The following is a 21,405-nucleotide window of genomic DNA, read 5'->3' as shown; positions in this document are numbered from 1 at the left end:
TTAAAAGAGCATTTTTTAACACAATTATGCTTTGCTTTAGTAATCACGGATAATATTAGGGAAATGATAAAATGAAAATTAAATACCGAAACCTTTCGCGGAAGAGCCCTAGCTGAGGGGACAAATAGGTTGCATGCGGCTCATGAGCAGCGGGCTGCCGGCCACTGGTGTAAGGGGTCTAATCTAATCTAAAGGAACGGGCTATAAATTTTTTTTGTAGAATCATTTTAAAATGAAAGAATTTTAAAATATTTGGCCTATAAGATTATAATCCAAGATCAATTTTAAAAGAAAAGAAATTTTGATCAATGTCAAAAAGTACAGTTTGTCAATGTCATCATAAACTTGTAACTAATACAAATAAATGTATTTCGACATTTTCATTGCCTGTCTGTTTGGGATTTTTCTGCTAAAATATGGTTTTTAGACAGTAACGTATTCAGCTACCTAGTAAATACGAATGTACGGATTAGTATTATTAGCAAACATCCTCAATTATGGATATTCCAGTACAAATCGCCATTCGTTTGAAGCCCCCGAGCTTGGCAGATTCTACTCAATGCATATTCAGTAATCCTGTAACCCAAATTGTTATTACGGAAAGTGGACAGACGTTTCATGTGAATCGAGCTTTGCCTGTTGATTGTAGTCAGGCTCATCTGTTCAATTCGTTTATGATACCTCAAATAAACTGTTTCCTCGATGGCTGTGATACATCTGTTGTTGTTTTTGGTCAGAGTCAGACTGGCAAAACTTACACGCTCTTTGGTCCAGGTAATAAGCCTATAATAAAAGACAGGAACATTAAGTAGTTTTTTTTGTTTGTTAAAAATTTGATTTTATTTCAGGCTTCGAGTGCATTCACAGTGAATGTGATCAAGGAATCGTTCCAAGATTTTTAACTGAAATATTTCACAAACTGAATCAAATGTCTGAGAGAGAATTTATACTTCACATAACATGGATGCAAGTTGTCACCAATAATATATTTGATGTTCTTGGAGTCGGTTTAGTTAGGTGTTGTAATGTGGAGGAAGCTTTCCAGTATTTACAGCTAGGTTGGAGACAGCAATGCCAGGGGAATTACCATACAGTGTTTACTGTGACTGTTGAACAAAAGTGGGTTGGAACTAATGGCACATTGAATCATAGAATGTCCACTGCTAGTTTTTGTGAACTTGCAGCATATCCTGATCCTGGTCTTTATACTTTAGAAAATATATTGAAAGAACTATTAGCTGGAAATCCTTCTAAACAGGTTAATTATGATCAGTGCATATTGACAGCAATGTTGCGAGATTCATTTGGAGGCAGAGCATTCACGTGGGTCATTGGATGTATTAGTACAGAACCTGAAGACTACCAAGACACATTAAAGATACTGAACCTCTGCCTTTGCTGTAGAGGAATCAAAAACTTTGTAACAGTGAATTTATTTGCTGATAATAATACACCAGTTTACTCTGAGAAGGCAATCAATAGTGCTGATAACAATTTCAATTTACAATTTGCAACTTCACAATGGATTAAGTTGGTTTCGAACGCTGAAGGTCTTTTCAATAAGATCCTTCAATCAAAATCACTTTCAGAATCTGATATCAATCAAGTTAGTGAATGGCTTTTTTTAAAAGCTGAATGTGATGAATGTTTAAATGCAGATGGAACTTTAGATAACAAAGATGTAACAATAAAACAAGGCTTACCAAGAATAGCAGAAGATACAGAGCCTAGTGAACTAAGTGAATCTGATGTAGATTCTGGTTCTGAGGAAGATACTCATTCTGACACAGTATTTCAAGATAAAGTCGAAAAATTTATGGAATATTTTAGGGAAAAGAATGATGAACTCTTTGCAGATAGATGTGAAGAATACTTGAATCATATTGACTCTGATGATATCACAATTTCAGAAACAAGTGGGTCTCAATCATTACCTGTCATGACATCACATTCCAATTCTGGACGTAGAAGAACAATACAACCTGGTGAAAGTTTGTCAGGGGCAGAGCTGGAGTTGTTAAGGAAAGTTGCAGCAAAAGCAATCTCACCAGAAACTCAAAAGATACTAATAGAATCTCATAAAAAAGACCTGGATCCGGAACCAAAATTAATTGAAAGGGAGTTACTCAAAATGATAGATTCTCCAAAGACTGAAGAGATTTGTAAAAAGTATAAGATAACAAAAGAAAAATATACACAAAAACAGATATTAACTAGAAAACTATCTAAAGAAATAAGTAGTAGTCAAACACAGCTAAAAGAATTGATAAACCTCTGTATTGCAAAAGAGAGGCTTATAGATGATCTCACTAAAGCTATGTCTCAGAATACTCAGAACAAATCTTATGATAAAAATTCAGACTCTAATTTTGTTGAACAAGATACTGTGAAGGAAATCAAGAGACATGAAATTAATTTAAAGACTTATAAAAAACAAATTGATCAAATAAAAAGACAAATCAAGAAAGATGAAAAACGTAAAAATACCTTAGATGTAGAACTTGTAAAAGATAAATTAAAACTGGATGATTTGTCAGACACTTCAATTGAAGTCAAAGATAAGAAAGTTAATTCACTGAAACATTTCACTAACAGAATCACGCAATTAGACAGTATACTAAAGGAGAAAACTAATGATTTAGCCAGTTCAGAGCACTCCAAAGAGAAAGAAGTGATATTAAGAAAAGAAATTAAAAACTTGAGAAAAACCAGAGAATGTTTACACGATCAAAGATGTAGTTTAGGTCATAAGAGAAAAATTTACAAGTCCCTGTCTGATTCTGAAGTGAGTGACCATTTTCGTAATACACAGTATTTATTGGTTTTCATTAATTATTGTTTATATTTTTTGTTCATGATTGACTTTCATGGTGAAGAAATAACATCGTTTAATAAAAATCAAACCAGCAAAATTATAATTTGCGTAATTACTGGTGGTAGGACCTCTTGTGAGTCCGCGCGGGTAGGTACCACCACCCGCCTATTTCTGCCGCGAAGCAGTAATGCGTTTCGGTTTGAATGGTGGGGCAGCCGTTATAACTATACTTGAGACCTTAGAACTTATATCTCAAGGTAGGTGGCGCATTTACGTTGTAATGTCTATGAGCTTCAGTAACCACTTAACACCAGGTGGGCTGTGAGCCCGACCACCAATCAAAGCAATGAAAAAAAAAATTATAATAATTTTATATTTGTATAAAATGTTATGGTTGATGTTGTATAGGAACGCAAATTACTCGAATGTGAAGAAGCTATAGAAGCAATAGACACAGCAATTGAGTACAAGAACAATTTAATATGTGGCAAATCACCATCTGCATCTTTGTCTGATTCATTCGACAACAAGGACTCAAGAAGTAGAGGAGAACAGATGTTGATGGCTAGACTGGATAAACTTTCACATGATGAAATTAAGACATTGTTATATAGATATTTTCAAAAGGTACAGCATTTTTTTTTATCTATCTATTCTAGTAACCTCGAGGGATTATTCTGGATTCACCGAGCTAGTAGGTGAGCTCACAGGGCTCAAGCCGAGAGTGTTGCTAACAATGGCGATAGCAAGTGCAGTGCTTTGCAGAATCTACCACCGGATCGGAAATGCGACCCACTGAGAAGATCCGGCGAGAAACTCAGTGGGCTGTGTCTATGGCTTAATTTTATCGTCGAACTCTTTGTCTCAAGCGACGGGTTCGGCGAGGACGGTGACTGGTGCTTGAGGTACCTAAAAGCACCGTTAATGGATCTGGAGGATCTGTAATGACGTGTTTAGGGCGACGTCGACTGTTTACCATTCGGTCCACCGGATCGGGTATGTAATTACTGGCGGCCACGACAAGAGGGTTTTCATGTCGTGCTGCCTTCTCAAAGTGGCGCAATGATGCCGACTGTAGAGCTGAACTCAGTCAGTAAGTACTGACTAAGTCAAGCTCCAGTTCATAATTGAAATCTAGGTTCCTTAGGAGCCATGGTGCTTCGACGACTATCCTGCAAAAACGGAATTGAATGACTTGAAAGGGTTTCAACTTGGTGCGAGCCGCGTAATACACTTGCATAGGTCATGACGGGGCGTATACAAGTTTTGTAGTGTCACCTTATTACGAAGATTTTCTCATGTTATATTCGATATAAAGAAATAATGTAGAAGCAATTTTCTCCATTGCGTTCCTACTTTCATTCCTAATTTCATGAGTCCTCTGGAACACTTCTTTGTGCTTTTGATCACCTCAATAAATTATGCCAGTGGAATCTAATCTTCATAATAAAGCTAATAATTATGTTTTATGCATGATAAAGTTTTGTTTTATTTGAAATATGTATCCAAAAAGATAGTATCTCGAGTCACAATAAAACTATTTTGTAAGGGTATTTGATGGATTCGAATTTAAATTTAAATGGTTTTTTTCTTTTCTTAATCTTGTGTTTTATTATCTTGATCGTTTTGATTCTCGTTAGAGATTTATATGTGTTATATGTAATAATAGTTAATTTGTTTCTATTATTTGGTATGTTTTCTGGCAGATCGTTATTTGATACGTTTAATTGAACTTCAATGGTTATTAAGGTAGTGGATTTACGTGGCGCATGCGCTGCCTTAGAAGCCGGTGTAGCGGCTGCCAGTGAAGAGGCTACTATTTGGCGAGCCCGAGCTGCTGCGGCTTGGAGACACGCGCAACGGGTTCGATCACATGCTCACACGAGGTAATGATTTGCACAACTTAGGTTATTTTTATTAGCTACACATTTATTTACGATTAGCGACCCGCCCTCGCTTCGCTTCGGAAACATTAAATTTTATTATTGATAGTTGAGTGCCGCGACGTTACCTGCGGTTATTGTCGTACCGCGGGTGACGCCGCGGGGCGAAGCTAGTCTAAAAAAAGTAGCCTATGTTACTCCTTATATCATCAGCTACCTGTCAGTGAAAGTCCCGTCAAAATTGGTCCAGCCGTTCCAGAGATTAGCCGGAACAAACAGACAAAAATTGTAAAAAATGTTATTTTGGTGTCTATATATATTCATATGCATGTAGTAAAAAGCGTTTATTTCAATATTACAAACAGACACTCCAATTTTACTTATACGTATAGATTTTAATTACCAGAAAATTCACGTTCTTTAGTAGTTTTGAAAATTGATATGTAATTTAGTTATAGATAAATGAATTTCTTTTTTACAAAAAAATCACGATCAGAGTCAGATAGAGACATTAAAACATGAATGTGTCAGTTGCGTTGCAATAACGACAAACCTGCCCTTAGGACTTAGAAACCACGTTCCGTCGTGACAGAAGTGGGCCAAAGGATTTCATTATTTTCGTGTGGGTTCTTGACGCGACCTTCCTCCATTCCTTACTGTAAGAAATAGGGCGAAATAGGATATGTAATTAAAAAATGATGTAGACACATTACTTACAATTATTAGCACCTAGTAGTACTTAGAGAAGGTCAGTATAGTACCTAAATATAACCAGATCTTCAGATTAATCATGTAAAGTCGTTAATTATATCAGAAGAGCAGGACGTAATTCAGATTTTCCTATAGAGATATCCTAAGAATTATAACTAATCTGAATATGCAAAACTAAAAATATTCGTACATTTTAAAATTAAAATTCTAATCCTAAAATTAAATGTTTATTGTTAGAGTATATGTAGATATCGATTTTTAACATGCTTTTATTAGTGTGATATACGTATATATGTAAAGGAATATTGGAATGCATTTTTCTAATCACCATTTTTATTTATAAAACTTATAGAGATTTATTTTCTTCTTTTTAGATAAGCTAGCTACAAAAGCGATTTTATTTATAGTTTTAAACAATTATTTTTTCAACACTTGCCTGAATACTTACTATATAAGTATTTTTGTGACTTATGCGTCGGTTATGAATGCTTATGTTAAATTGTCCTCTAGACATTTCCAATCGTTTCATCGATGTTTGGACGGAGGAAACCCAGAGAGGGCCCTGTCTCTCGGCATGACAACAGATTCGGAAACATCGGATGATGCCATGCGCCTGGTCGACCGAATGAAACAGCTTGCAAGATGCAATCCGGTATGTATAGAACAGCACCAAATTCTGGGTTTCCAAACCTTTTTCACTCATGAACCATTCTTCAGTTTTTTTTATTAGCTAAAACTAAAATGCCACTGGAGCGATGAAGCGGAGGAGATGCTAATGACGTCGACTATGAACGCGTCAATCAGGTCAAAGTCCCAATTAAAGTAATCTTAAAATCTTCCAACCGAAACTCATAACTCTTAGTGGTGGTAGGACCTCTTGTGAGTCCGCACGGGTAGGTAGCACCGCCCTGCCTATTTCTGCCGTGAAACAGTAATGCGTTTCGGTTTGAAGGGTGGGACAGCCGTTGTAACAATACTGAGACCTTAGAACTTATATCTCAAGGTGGGTAGCGCATTTACGTTGTAGATGTCTATGGGCTCCAGTAACCACTTAACACCAGGTGGACTGCGAGCTCGTCCACCCAGCCCAGCAATTAAAAAAAAATTGTTGCAGTTTACTTTGGGAGCGAACAGTGCTGCTCGGTTTTATAATGTCATCTGTCATTTTTTTCGCCAGTGTATCCCATACAAGGTGTAGAAATTTGAAATGTTTGTTGTTCAATGCATTGTTAATTATATCGAGCGGACGAGTAATTTCAATAAAACACTGGCCCCATACTAGGATTATCGGTACTACGGGAACTGACAACCTATGTACTCTTAAATATATACAAATAAAGATATCAACCAATCAGACAGAAAGCAAACAAACCTATTCATCCCAGAAATCTTTGCCCAATGTGGGAATCGAACCCACGTCTATTTGCCTTGGCACCACCCTGTCAGTCAAAACCTAACTATAAACTTAAACCTAACTTACATAAAATTAAACTTTTAACTAAATTAACTTAAATTTAAATCAGAAAGTTGCGTGTTCATATCACGTCGGGGTCACCACTGTGGTTTGTTATTTGTTCTCCGTATTCGCGGGAAATTTTCACTCGGAATAATATATAAAAGTCAAAGACACTATTTCAATAATATTTCTAATGTTCAGATGTATGTACGTACAATATTAAAATATAAACAAAAAGGAGTAAACGACTCTAAACGATACTATTATAAATAAACTAAAATTTCGATTTTATATTGAAGTTAAATCGGCGCGCGAATTTTGTTGTGATGACGTCACGGGACACCTGCGCGTTCGGGAATTCCGATCGCAACCTATCGTACCCGAGTGCGAATCGATATGCCAATGTTGCACGCTACAAACTTAAAATTTAAAAAAAACATAAAATAATTCTGAAAAATAATAATTAATAATTACATTTGTTTTCAGCCTCCCATCATACCTAGTCAGAACCTGCGTCAGTTGATGCCCGCAACAAATTTACCAGTAGCAAAAGTCACGAAAGAGAAGAACAAACTTGTAATTGTACAGCAAAGCAAGAAACACTGACATTTAATGATGTTATTTTTGTTCGTTTTCAATGTTACTTTATTTTGTATTTTCATGTATATTCTTATTTTAATTTTAAAACTATTGATGCACGAAGAATCAATGCAATTATAAAGTAATTATGTACTTTCATTTTTATGCTTCATGTAAATATATTTATGCATATTGTAAGACTGTTTAATAAAATTAACATTAACAATTTTGATGTTTTCGAGGTTAATAAGGCGTATTGTAATTCAAAATAAATTCGATTAGGAAAGACGTTTTGTTGGATTTTTTTTCTTCCCATACCGATAATAAGTATTTTTTAACTTACAGCTATTACCAGCAACACGCGTAAGGTTAGTAAACATTTTTTTTCAAATAATGTCTACATTCTATCTGATTCAACTAATCTATATATTAATACGTGAAGCAAAAACTTTGTATCCCTTTTTACGAAAATTGCACGGACGGAGGAGTATGAAATTTTCCACACTTCTAGAGAATATAGAGAAGAAGTGCACAATGCTAATATTTTTTTAAAATAATGCCTAAAAGATACATTAAATCAGTAAAAAAACGTTACACACACTACATACCATATATTTGACGCACACACGCATGCATACTATTTATTGTCAAACTTTTGTTCTTGACGTCTGTTGTCAAATTGAGAATAGATTAAATATTGTTTGTCTTTGTTATTATTTTTTATATGTTGCGTTCCACTAAGCACCCACAACGATCGAAATGCTCCTTTAGTCGTTCCACATAACGACCGCGGTCGTTGTGGTCGCGGCGAAAACGTCACTTATGACGTCACAACTAACGCTCACGCGAAGCTCCCGACGACCTATCTAAAAAGGTGGGTCGAAGTGATCGTTGAGAAAATTAGCGGCGTTTTCAAAACTCAAAGCATTAAAAATGGCGACCGTTAAGCTTACCTACGTTATTTCATGCGGAAAAAGATACTATCTGGAGCATTATTGCGACCTCTTACCAAATATCCAAGTGAGGTGAATGAAGTTAGCCCCTCAAAAAAATTTTTCTTTCCTATTTTCTACTTATTTTCTTTTAATACGTTTGTTCATCATTTGTTCTTGATTGTTCACTGTTAATAATTGTTTGTTCTGCATTTATTTATTTTAAAAAGATTATTAAAAATATATGTACAAGTTAGCCCCTCGATTGCAATTTTTAATATTTTTTCGTCCTTAATGACTCGTAAATATTCATTTTCGATTGTTCTTATATAAAACACGTTTGTTCTCTTTCGAAATTACTCGTTTTTTGTTTAATTTACTATTTGTATTAGTTGATTAAATGTATGCAAAATATGTGTACTGCGCATGCGTCAACTATAATGCCTAAACTTTGTACCGTCTACGCGGTTTTAATCGAGAGAAAAAAAACCAAATATAAATCCTGAAGGAGCAATTGATTGGTATGTATACAGTTTAATTAAAAAAATTTAAAAATAAATAAATGAAATAATGTACATTGGCGTAAAGTTAGACCAAATACATTTTTTCCATCCTCCTACCTATCGTTATGAAGGTATAAAAAAGATTAAGTCATTATTTATCTTTCAAGAGATAATGTAGGTATACATTATAATAACTTTTTTACACAGTCGAAATTATATTCCTAACATTAGTAAAATAACATTTTAATATTTTTTTTATAGGTTATGTATTGAAAGTGTTGGAAAATTATTTCATGTTTTAGCTGGAAAACGACATTGAGAATTATATGCAATACAAGATAATGGGCTCCATCAAATGAATTCGAATGAAACCAAACTGTTTACCATCCAAATTCTATTGTCGGGCAGATAGAAAACGAAAATTCACTCAAAGTGAACCTCGAACTGCATTTGTGAAACGGCAAAGACTCACTATTGTCAAGGAGATTGAAGAGACGACTAAAAATGAGATGTGTTATATTATTATACCTTTGCCATCTTGTAGTCAAGGTAGGTGTAACTGTCAATAATTAATAACACTCACAGATCTCATAATCAAATAACAATATCAGAAAAAAGGAGAATAGGTAGTTAGTTAGTTAGTGGAAGTAGCGAAAATGGGCAAGTGGACCTCAGTTCCTATTACATAAGGTACTAGGAAGTTTGTGATAATGAAAATTTATCACAGTGTAATATCACTTACTTACTTTAACAGTGAAGGAAAACATTGTGATGAAACCTGCACACCTAAATGTTCTTAGGATTTTCTTAGGTGTGTAATCCACCAACCAGCACTAGGCCAGCGTGGTGGACTAAGGCCTAAAAACCCTCTCAATGGTAGTGGAGGCCAGTGTCCAGCAAGGGGATATATTATATGGGCTGATGATGATGACTAGGAAGTTACATATTACTACTACTACTACTACTACTACTACTACTACTACTACAGTACACATATAATCCTATATATTTACAAACTATAAGTTTGTTGGGTACCTAGAAATTGCTAACATTATTTCATATTTCCAGATGTCCAGCCACTTGAAAATAGGTGTAGTAATGACAAAGCTATCCAAGTAGCTCCAGCACAGGAACACAAAGGCAAGGCAAGTGTGTATTGCCACATCACCCCTAAATATATCTGAAGCAAGTACAAGTAAACAATCAGAACCAGCAAAAAGAAAACTGTTGTTCCTGAGGACAAATTTGACAGTGATGAGTCAAATGCACCAGCAACAGAAGGATCAACAGTTGACTATGAGTCATCTCTCTATATCTCCACTCCATCAAAGACTTGTGCACTGCAGACTATAGCTCTCAAGAAGACTAAAAAAGTTGAAAAAATGAATGTGTTAACAATTTTATCTAAAGTGAAAAATAAACCACGTTTATATATTGGTCTTCCACAAGAATTATATTTCATAATAGGCTTGATTGAGAAACATACAAATGTTTCTGAACAAAATATTATATTATGTTTGATGAGAATAAAATTAAATAGAACAATCTCTCAATTGGCTGATAATTTCGATCTATCTGTAAGTCAAGCAAGCAATATATTTTTCAACAAACTCCCAGAAATTGCAAATGTAATATCACCCCTTGTTAGAGTATAAAAAAAACAATACAATAAATATATATGCAGGAAGGATAATTGATGTCAACTTGGAGGAAAATAGAAAGTTTTTATATAGTTTGCCACCTACAAGACTCTTTAATTAAATAAGTAATCCTTACTTATAAATAGGAATTTTTGTAAGTATTTTCACTCTTCATTCAAAAACTACTGAACAGATTTTAATAAGACTTCTATGCTGGTCTTGAATGGCTAGCAACTCATTATTATTTTGATTCTGTTTTCCACAAATGTGCTAAATATGGGCTTATATATATGAAAAGGAATAAAGATTAATGTTATGTTACCTTTGTACCTGTATGTTAAGAATAATTTTTAAATAAAATATATTTAAATTGAAATATTATTTTTATTAAATCACATTCACTTTGTACACATCAATATTTTGTACTCCCTAAAAGGAAAATAGGTATGAAGATTTTTTTAAGTATTTAACATTACATTTTTGTGTAAGATTAGAAAAATGTTATTCTTCCAAAAAGAAACTACATTACCTAACAACTGTGCAACTTACTCGGGATCAAAATCAATACTAATTATAGTGACCTGATTATTTTTTTCAAAGTTGCTGTTTGCTACACAAAAGTAGCAAGTTTTACTTTTAGTATAATACATATGCATTTGAACTTGTGCATAATATCTTTCTTTAATTTTTTTTTGCCATTTTTTTTATGGAAACAGCATTACTCACTTGCTTTTTTGTAGATCTATCAAAAAAACATAATTTATGATTTTTTTTAGCATAGTGGGCAATACCCTTATTCATATTATTCATATTAATTATATACGGTGATGCGAAAATTATTTCTTTACTGAATTATTTAAGAATGATAGGCATAATATAATATTTTAATACGCTATCTTTGTTTATAATTTTTAATCTATTATTTAAAAATAAGTTATCTATAATATTTTTAATTTCTTTATTTATCGGGTGGTCACAGTCATTATTATAAAAATAGAAATTTTGAGGAAATACAAATGTTTAATACAAATTATTTTGATAATCGAAATAAATTCATATCAATCCAAATTAATATTTGAACTATGAAAATTGTATGGTATGTAAACAGAAATATATTTTATAATTATAATGATTATTTATTCCATGCAGTGTCGGTTAGAGAAGCTGTGCAAACTAGAATAAATTCTAATAAAGAATAAGAATAAACTTTGAAGAGAAGAAAAGAGCTTTCTTCGAAGCTCAATTCTACAAGGTATTCAATCAGATAGCTATCTATCTCTGTCTTTCCTGTATGAAATTTTGGTATGTCGAAATATTGGATAAATCCAGCAAAGCTAAATAGAGTATTTACCTAAAAAATATGTTTATGCTTAAAGTCACGTGTTTATGTTATTCGAAAATATTAACCAATTTTTCAATCGAAGATTAAAACAACATTAATACTGAGAATGAATATTTATTTATAAAATATGTATGTTAAAAACACATATGTTTTGACCACAAATTTTGCACGATAATTAAAATTATATTCATTAATATTCATTTAAATAAATATTAATTAATCTTCTTCTATAACTCATAGTCAACTGTTGATCCTTCTGTTGCTGGTGCATTTGACAAATCACTGTCAAATTTGTCCTCAAGAACAACAGTTTTCTTTTTGCTGGTTCTGATTGTTTACTTGTACTTGCTTCAGATATATTTAGGGGTGATGTGGCAATACACACTTGCCTTGCCTTTGTGTTCCTGTGCTGGAGCTACTTGGATAGCTTTGTCATTACTACACCTATTTTCAAGTGGCTGGACATCTGGAAATATGAAATAATGTTAGCAATTTCTAGGTACCCAACAAACTTATAGTTTGTAAATATATAGGATTATATGTGTACTGTAGTAGTAGTAGTAGTAGTAGTAGTAGTAGTAGTAGTAATATGTAACTTCCTAGTCATCATCATCAGCCCATATAATATATCCCCTTGCTGGACACTGGCCTCCACTACCATTGAGAGGGTTTTTAGGCCTTAGTCCACCACGCTGGCCTAGTGCTGGTTGGTGGATTACACACCTAAGAAAATCCTAAGAACATTTAGGTGTGCAGGTTTCATCACAATGTTTTCCTTCACTGTTAAAGTAAGTAAGTGATATTACACTGTGATAAATTTTCATTATCACAAACTTCCTAGTACCTTATGTAATAGGAACTGAGGTCCACTTGCCCATTTGGCTACTTCCACTAACTAACTAACTATTCTCCTTTTTTCTGAAAAAAGGAGAATTCCTTCCTTCTTTTGTTATTTGATTATGAGATCTGTGAGTGTTATTAATTATTGACAGTTACACCTACCTTGACTACAAGATGGCAAAGGTATAATAATATAACACATCTCATTTTTAGTCGTCTCTTCAATCTCCTTGACGATAGTGAGTCTTTGCCGTTTCACAAATGCAGGTCGAGCCTCACTTTGAGTGAATTTTCGTTTTCTATCTGCCCGACAATCGAATTTGGATGGTAAACAGTTTGGTTTCATTCGAATTCATTTGATGGAGCCCATTATCTTGTATTGCATATAATTCTCAATGTCGTTTTCCAGCTAAAACATGAAATAATTTTCCAACACTTTCAATACATAACCTATAAAAAAAATATTAAAATGTTATTTTACTAATGTTAGGAATATAATTTCGACTGTGTAAAAAAGTTATTATAATGTATACCTACATTATCTCTTGAAAGATAAATAATGACTTAATCTTTTTTATACCTTCATAACGATAGGTAGGAGGATGGAAAAAATGTATTTGGTCTAACTTTACGCCAATGTACATTATTTCATTTATTTATTTTTAAATTTTTTTAATTAAACTGTATACATACCAATCAATTGCTCCTTCAGGATTTATATTTGTTTTTTTTTCTCTCGATTAAAACCGCGTAGACGGTACAAAGTTTAGGCATTATAGTTGACGCATGCGCAGTACACATATTTTGCATACATTTAATCAACTAATACAAATAGTAAATTAAACAAAAAACGAGTAATTTCGAAAGAGAACAAACGTGTTTTATATAAGTACAATCGAAAATGAATATTTACGAGTCATTAAGGACGAAAAAATATTAAAAATTGCAATCGAGGGGCTAACTTGTAGGTATATTTTTAAATATATTTTTTAAATAAATAAATGCAGAACAAACAATTATTAACAGTGAACAATCATGAACAAATGATGAACAAACGTACTAATAGAAAATAAGTATAAAATAGGAACAAAAAATTTTTTTGAGGGGCTAACTTCATTCACCTATCCAAGTGCCACCGCAAAAGAACTTTTTAATTACATTTGAAAGTAAATTAATTAAATACACCACTAGTATTAAATATAAAAAATTAAATTATATTTTTTTTCAATATAAATCGATTTAAACAATAATTAAGTTTATTTTCAAGGCTTACAGATTATAACCTAACCTCTTAAATCTTTTTGTTAACTCACCTTTTGTATTATTTACCTCCACGCTCAAAACGCTCTTTAATCCATTCCACTTGAGTTTACGACAGTTACGCTCACAAGCAAGTGGAACGGGAAAAATTGCGGTCGTGAGTATGTTCGTTGTGAACGCTTAGTGGAACGCACCCATAGTGTAGTCTTGGCGAAATTTGTGATTATAGAAGTATAAAATACAATCATAATAGTGTACAAACTTACAACTCCAATTAATTATAGTCAAATTTCGACTACTGCGGGACCTCTAGTTATATTTAAACTATAAGTACTTATTTGTACGTAAGTTCATGTCTAAAATAACAGAGAATATGTTTTCTTAAAAATAAATTTAATTCATTTAAACTACGTACATTGAATTGATATCATTTTATTAATGTAATAATTATGTATACATTCGATTATTTAAAATTCCACGGTATACATAAAATGCCTTCAGTTAACACAGAGTAATAATGTGTTACGTACAATATGTTACCTCGTAGATTCTGAAACAAAAAATGCTGTTAAAGACAAACTGAAATACTACTAAATGTGGCATGCAAGAAATTAATCAACAAAAATACGAATAAATTTGTCAACTTAAAAATTAAAACGCGTCTATGTTTTGCCGTCAACCCGTTGTAAAGTGCTCCTCTCATGAAGCGAACGAATATTTGTTGGAAATTAAATAAGGACAACAGCTGTTGATTAGTTATGACCCGAGTAACATAAATGCTATTTACTTGTTTATGTTGTGTTCGTTAGATGAAAATTGTGTTTAACAGCAATTTTCATCTAACAAATTCCAGTGAATTATTATATAGTGTGCTTATTGCTACCAGCGGTTATGTGTTGCAAGCTCGCGCGGGTAGACTTGACCGCAGTCTTTACTATTCATTACTGCTACTCGAGAGGTTCATGCAGTCCGGTCGGTTCATCAAGAACCGTTGTACAATAAAATATAGATTTCGATTATGTCTGAAGGCGCCGTATGTGTTTTGAATATGATTTATCTTATGATTCATTTAGGGTAAGTTGATGTACTAAAAAACCTGAAACATACCGCATTCAGTTTATCCGTTCTAGTCAATAGACGTTGACAACACGAAATCATAAGTCCTGGAGTTATACTATCGTCCTTGTGTAGCTCTAGTAGTCCAAATCTTTCTTTTACCTCTTTGTGTAATGCTTTCTCGACGTGTTTATTTCTGCAAAAAAAAACTATATTTAAGTAGGTATCTATAATTGTTTTCTTAACGTTGCTTTCTTTTTGTTCGACAAAATATCTATGATACCAAAAATTTAGTCCTTTTTTAAACTAAAAGACACAAGAAAACTACAAGAGAGTTCAAGTGAAACTCGCATAAGCTAATCTTATCAAGATTGAAAATTGATTACGTAAGTGAGACTCTTTACAACTCATGTTTCAAAGTGGGTGGCGGCATTTACGTTGTAGATGTCTATGAGCTCCCGTTACCACTCAACACCAGGTGGGCCGCGAGCTCGTCCATTCATAAGCTAAGCTAAGCAATAAAAAAATATAAGGCAAGTTCAGACGAGACCAGTACTTGTAGCTGCCTTGTATTAATCTGCTAGTGAAAAGTTGCCGTAAAAACGTTGGTATTAGGGAAAAAGTTTATTAGCATTATTTAGATCAACGAGATTCAATCTTAATTCATATCATGGTGGTTCAAATTTTAGGAAACATACATGCTATATTCAGTTAGAAGTAAAGTCGCTTCGTCTAAATGATTATTTATGTATGCTATTAGCTCGTCAGCTGGACACGAAGACGGAGTGATGAACTGTCCAGTCGGCGACACCATCAGAGGGCCAGCCTCTCTGAAACGACAAGTATACATTAAATTTTGCTTCGAAAATATTTTTGGAACATTTCGTGGTAAATAAATATTAAAAAAAAAAAACATCATGCTGTATACTGTATATATACAGACATACTAACGGTTCAACGACGATTTCGTATTTGCTAAGAGATTCCGGTACAGACGGAGGAAATTTGTTTCCTCGTCCGTAAAAATCGCCTATGGACGTTATTAGCTGTCTCAGATGACTACAATACAGCGCCGCCGAAACCTTTGGCATGAATTTTCTGCAAATTAAACGAGTTTATAAATAAACTAGCCGTACTCTCCCGCTTCGCTGGGCACATAAAATTAACATTATTATTTATTGTCATTATTACTAGGGAGTCCAACACTCATATAAATATTAGCCTATCCATTAAGTACATGTACTTTCGCGAATTTCGCGAGTTTCAGCGAGAATTTTCTACATGGATATCAAGTTTCAGGTTAATCGGATGCATGGTTGAGTATTGTTACGGATGTTCAGTACTGAACTGTAGATTTATATATTAGTATAGCTGTAGTTAAATAAACGAGACGGGAATTTGAATTAGGACTGTGTCAGGTCGTTGACCGAAATTTTTATTTTTATTTTAGACTGAAAAACATTCGTCCTCTCTAATGTTGCTTGATCCCCGTGGCTCATGGTCATTAGCAAAGCCAACGGCTCAGCCACGTTGCTGCCTACCGCTGAGTATTCTCCTCAAACCTCGTTTGAAGAAGGAAAAAGTCGGGTGCAACGTGGAAAAGAGATCTCTGGAAACTAAATGTACGCAGTTGTTCTAAGTACTATGGATGAACTCTAATCCGGTGGCTAGCGGTGCGATGTTAAAAGATGGAATAAGCAAAAGATGTACCTTCTTCGTATATGAATATCACGTAAGATACTAGATAGAGCCTTCTCATAACTAGGTATCATAGTCAGTGCGCTGTCTTCTTGCCTTACTTTCTTTATTAACTAAAAGAAAAACAGATATCTTTTTTCAATTTTTAAATTGCATCGTTATTCACAAGAATCAGACTAAAATTAACCACAAAAAAGATTCTTACACAAAAAAAAAAAAAATCTAGTAGAATTGGACCGAAAGTAATCAATAGATTACTTTATTGTGTTCAATTTGACTGAAAACAGTTTGTATGGAAACTGCAGGAGCTACACAAGGGGCAATATAGATTAGAGTAGTCTGTATGATTACATAATTTAGCCATGTTAGTTGTGGCATTTCGGTTGTGTCCTCCAGTGAGGCCAACTCCTCTTCAGTAGGTCATATGCACTTATGATACGATGTCCCTTCCTTTAACTGTTTAGTATAGTTTTGTATTCTCTATTCCACAACAATTCATTTGGATATCCCCTCATTCTTCCTTGATATGTCTCTGATGTATTATGGATTTCCTCTTTTACAGCAGTAATACTTAGATAGTGGTGTATTTCCACATTGAGAAACCATGGGACATTTCATAAATTTCTCAATATTATATTCGCATATGCATTCGCTGTTTTATTGGGATATTGGAGTCACAAGCTCTCCTCCCGAGTTCTATACCAAGTATACAGACAGATTTCAATCACTACATAGTATAAAACAAAGTCGCTTTCTCTGTCCCTATATCCCTATGTATGCTTAAATTTTTAAAACTACGCATCGAATTTTCATGCGATTTTTTTTAATAGATAGTGGTTGAAGAGGAACGTTTATATGTATAATAACATCCATTAAATAGTAGAGAAATCAATAATAAATTATAGTTTCCGAAGCGAAGCGAGTGCGGGTCGCTAGTCCAAGATAAATGAGTATATTCAATTTTGTGTTTGTGTCTTTGAATTTTCAAATGGTGTTTCTGTATCAAGCTTCGTTCCAAATGTAGTATAGAGATATCGTGCGCTCTCGTTATGAAGGAGTCTTGTATCTTGAAGTTGAACAGCAGGGCAGTTTCCCAGAAGCAGTCTAAAGTTAACCGAGTTGGTCAACTTTTATATTTTAATATTGAGGGGGATGGCTGGTATAGTCGCTTGCAAGAATAAATAACAATAAAAGAATAACAGCATTACTGACTTATTGATACTGTATAAAGAAAGGTCTTGTTCGTGTCATAAAACAGACCTTTCAATAACAAACAACAAAAACGCAGATGCGTTCACATAACATTACTTCTCTGACGTCAATTGATAAGAAACAAATAACTTACTGATAACCACTCGTTTCTGACATCTATAATGTTAAGATATACATCTCCATCCAAGCTCACTCCGGTGAATTGACCCAGTGCAATTGTCCTGCCTGAAGTAATAAAGTAATTATTGTTATTAATTTTCAAAATGATTACTGTTCAAAACTCAAGTTAATTAACACACTTGAAACAGCTTGCCTTGTAAATTATCCATAATATTGGAATGTTGCGTAGCAAGTGAAACTAGACTCTGCAAAGCTCCTCTAATATGACTGATATTCCAGCCATTATCATATTTCACCTTCGAAAATAAAATTTAATTTTGTAGTAAAGATACAGTGAATCACATAAAATACCTTAGTTTGCATGGACAATGTGCTTAAATTGTAATGATAAAGATTTCTTACTGTTACGCTTATTGTATTTCATTTATGAAGCAGAGGTACATCTCTAATGATCTACGGGTTTATTAAGGTGTTGCGCATTTGCAAATTTTGTTACTTAGTGTTTACCAACTTCTTTAATACCGTAAGTTTTGCATAGGTAATCAATCAGGCTCTTCACTTGGTCTCTTGTTGCGCTCATCAGCTCATATTTTTCACGGGCCACAGCACTGTTCTCGTAGATCCAGTCTCTAATATATAAAAAATATGTTAACCATTCAACTATTTTTTATTTATATTATTTCATTTCACATTATTCACTTGATTGCATATACAGTAATACCACCTATAAGACGGTAGATTGGTTTTGCATTATATGAAATGCGTTGTAGGAGTATCGCGCTTGTATGACCCCATATAATGCATTATGTACAAATATAATACTTATACAAATACAATAGAATATAACAAATATTTTTACAATACAAAAACTAGGAACACAATTTTAATAAATTAATTTAATTTAATTTTAGGACCACAAAATTGACATAATGTACAAAGGTATGTGAACATAATTATGAACTGTACAAATAAATATAAATTTCACAGTACAGAAATATGTATAATGTGTGAAATCCCTGTGTTATATGAGAGACTGAAATTGCATAATATGAAAATGTATTATTAGAGGACCGTGTTATAAGGAGGTTTACTGTAATAACTTCTTCTTGTGTCAGCAATAATAGGTACACAGCCAAGTCACAAGCCAGTGGTTACTAGAACCTATGGATTTCAATAATAAATGCCACCACCTCAAGACATAAGGTTCTAGTTGTAATTGCAGTCAATAAACAGCTTGCCACCCTGCAAACTGGAGTGCACAGTTGTGGTTAAAATAGAACTGTAACTACCAGTGTCATAACACAACAAATATTTTGTATGAACATTATGGTGTTAACATATTTACTAAATGAAATGCATAACAGCCACATTCTCTGGATCTGCATTGTTGATTTACTCATACAAATAAAAAGGGCCCTGAAATCTTCACAGATCCTAAATCTGAAGCATGTTTAGAACATATTGTGAAGAATATGTTTACATATTTACTATTTTATGTAAAAAATGTCATAATCAATAACAAAAAATTACACAATATTGTCGATTGCTTTCTTTTCTTCTACTTTCTTTTTTATTTCAGTTGCATTTTCAAATTCTGTACTATAGCATTGGTATGCCTTCATGAAATCAGGTTTACTGCAATAAGAAATTTTTAAATAGTTCAAAAATCAAGTTCACATCACTATTGCCATACATAAAAAAAAGAAAAAACATTTGTATAACATTAAAATTGTTACCTAAATGAATCGTCTTTTAGAGGAGCTTGAGGTATCTTGTCCACATAGCTTGTTGATATATTACATGCATTCAGTACTTTAACAACTGTGTCCCTTGTATCGCTGCCATTTAATTTGATTTGTACTAATTTAAATTCACCTGTTGAAAAACATTTTAATCAAACAGAATATAGTCACAGTGAAATTATGCACAATATTTCTGTAACTGAGAAGATAAAAAAATTCTCTCCTTTCTGAGATTAGTAATTTTCACTTCTGACAAGTGTGTTAAGTTGCATTGCCTAATTTTAAAAACAATGTATTTTACCTTCTGCTGTGTTTTTTTGTCTCAAATAGAATGGCAAAGGCGGTACAACCATTCTCCTTCTAGATTGTTGAGCTTCTAAAAAAGCACTCAACTGTTGCAGTGACTGTTCGTTTATTTTCTGCAGGTAATTAATAACATTTTGTTAATTTACTTTTAAAAAATTTCATCTTTAAAATTTTTAAAATTATATAATTGTAATCATTATCCATTTTGCCCATATTTAAATATTATAAGTCCTCTTTTTCATTAATAGAAATAAAAATATAATATTTAATAACAGGTACCCTTTGTTCTGGATATTTTCCAAAAAGATCTGGATGTACACTGAAGTAAAATGGTCGAAGAGCTGTAGAGATTTCTGCTGTACTGAGAAATCTGCAGGCTACTCCATTTGCGCAAATACATCTGAAAGATACGGATAAAAATATGTAGTTGCATCAAATAGGCAGCATGTAACGTTTCAGAGTAATAAATACACCTAATTACCTTATATTTAGTCTACAATACATTTTGTAGTGTCGAAAACAAGTTTTGGCTACGAATTTTAAAATAAATACTTTTGTGGTATAAAATTGGAACACTAAATTAACTTTATGAGAATCATATTGAATTATTGAACCGTCACAATATTTGGTCAATCAAAAATAATTTATTAATTTAACGTCAGCTGTCATGGACTTCACATTTTCTTTTATGAAACTGGATCAGCAAAGGGAACAAGCCCATACATTGAAATAGTGAAGTTTGAGTTTTGAAGTGAAAGAGGTCCAATTAAAATTCAATGGCGGAAGGCATCTCTTTTATGCATAATCTAAACTGATTATAGCTGTATATGATTGGAGCTGTTTGAAATGCATTACATTAAAGTAGTGGATTAAAGATTAAAAATAAAAAAAGTGTAGCGGACGATTTCTTATTTAGATATACTTTGGGTTTGTGAGGAGCAAGATTTTACAAAAAATAAAAAATTATGATGCAAATTTCGTGGCTGACAGTTTATTCATAATGACAACTTTGGAACAAAATTAAAATTATAAAAATATAAATGACAGCTGTTGTTCTGCAACTAAACTTTTTACTGTGGTTCGGAACAAAAAGATAAAGATAAAAATAAATATTTAATTTCCTCTTTAAATGTTGATCTATGTATTATGTATTTCAATAGGATTTTCAACAGAGGCTACACTAAAATTAAAACACGACAATTTTCATTTTCGGAAGACCCAAATGTAATTTTAAATTTGCTTGGTTATTACTATTATATTATTTATTTTAATATACTTATAATTTTGCTTCCATATTTATTGGCAGTAAT

At 33.0% G+C, this 21,405-nt stretch overlaps 2 protein-coding genes and 2 long non-coding RNA genes across 6 annotated transcripts; 2 read left to right on the top strand and 2 right to left on the bottom strand.

Annotated features, from left to right (window-relative positions):
* The first annotated feature begins 329 nt into the window (after window positions 1–329).
* cos (kinesin-like protein costa) lies at window positions 330–7,732 on the top strand. The gene is made up of 6 exons (XM_028181959.2): window positions 330–774; window positions 849–2,785; window positions 3,224–3,442; window positions 4,565–4,701; window positions 5,920–6,061; window positions 7,352–7,732. The coding sequence occupies exons 1-6, from the start codon at window positions 498–500 to the stop codon at window positions 7,469–7,471; spliced, it is 2,832 nt and encodes a 943-aa protein (XP_028037760.2). The 5' UTR covers window positions 330–497; the 3' UTR covers window positions 7,472–7,732.
* Window positions 7,733–8,542: 810 nt separating this feature from the next.
* LOC149501782 (uncharacterized) lies at window positions 8,543–10,867 on the top strand. 2 transcript variants are annotated; one of them, XR_016323992.1, is made up of 3 exons: window positions 8,543–8,897; window positions 9,141–9,428; window positions 9,948–10,867. It is a non-coding gene; the product is annotated as an uncharacterized LOC149501782 (long non-coding RNA). The 2 variants fall into 2 exon arrangements; XR_016323993.1 differs by having other exon boundaries at window positions 8,549–8,897; window positions 9,182–9,428.
* A 1,092-nt stretch (window positions 10,868–11,959) lies between these two features.
* LOC149501781 (uncharacterized) lies at window positions 11,960–13,601 on the bottom strand. Of its 2 annotated transcripts, none has more exons than XR_016323972.1 (3): window positions 13,395–13,601; window positions 12,864–13,151; window positions 11,960–12,327 (listed from the first exon to the last, which is right to left on the bottom strand). It is a non-coding gene; the product is annotated as an uncharacterized LOC149501781 (long non-coding RNA). The 2 variants fall into 2 exon arrangements; XR_016323971.1 differs by having other exon boundaries at window positions 12,864–13,110; window positions 13,395–13,600.
* Window positions 13,602–14,337: 736 nt separating this feature from the next.
* LOC114248647 (T-cell activation inhibitor, mitochondrial) lies at window positions 14,338–20,728 on the bottom strand. The gene is made up of 13 exons (XM_028181948.2): window positions 20,577–20,728; window positions 20,375–20,495; window positions 20,091–20,208; window positions 19,784–19,922; window positions 19,578–19,682; window positions 18,559–18,676; window positions 18,241–18,343; window positions 18,061–18,152; window positions 16,728–16,828; window positions 15,969–16,115; window positions 15,716–15,847; window positions 15,069–15,213; window positions 14,338–14,511 (listed from the first exon to the last, which is right to left on the bottom strand). The coding sequence occupies exons 1-13, from the start codon at window positions 20,597–20,599 to the stop codon at window positions 14,425–14,427; spliced, it is 1,431 nt and encodes a 476-aa protein (XP_028037749.2). The 5' UTR covers window positions 20,600–20,728; the 3' UTR covers window positions 14,338–14,424.
* Between the last annotated feature and the right edge of the window lie 677 nt (window positions 20,729–21,405).

The sequence above is a fragment of the Bombyx mandarina genome, chromosome 12 (genome assembly GCF_030267445.1).
Source record: "Bombyx mandarina strain Sakado chromosome 12, ASM3026744v2".
Lineage (NCBI taxonomy): Eukaryota > Metazoa > Arthropoda > Insecta > Lepidoptera > Bombycidae > Bombyx > Bombyx mandarina.
This window is presented reverse-complemented; position numbering and strand designations above follow the sequence as displayed.

Bases quoted from the DNA above. Each gene is read 5' to 3' on its own strand.
- cos (XM_028181959.2), top strand. From the start codon at position 498: ATGGATATTCCAGTACAAATCGCCATTCGTTTGAAGCCCCCGAGCTTG. The intron at 3,443-4,564 runs GTACAGCATTTT...ATGGTTATTAAG, and splicing joins TATATAGATATTTTCAAAAG to GTAGTGGATTTACGTGGCGC. The intron at 6,062-7,351 runs GTATGTATAGAA...ATTTGTTTTCAG, and splicing joins AGCTTGCAAGATGCAATCCG to CCTCCCATCATACCTAGTCA.
- LOC114248647 (XM_028181948.2), bottom strand. From the start codon at position 20,599: ATGTATTGTAGACTAAATATAAG. The intron at 19,923-20,090 runs GTAAAATACATT...GTTTTTCAACAG, and splicing joins ACAAAAAAACACAGCAGAAG to GTGAATTTAAATTAGTACAA. The intron at 18,344-18,558 runs GTTGGTAAACAC...TTATTTTCGAAG, and splicing joins AAACTTACGGTATTAAAGAA to GTGAAATATGATAATGGCTG.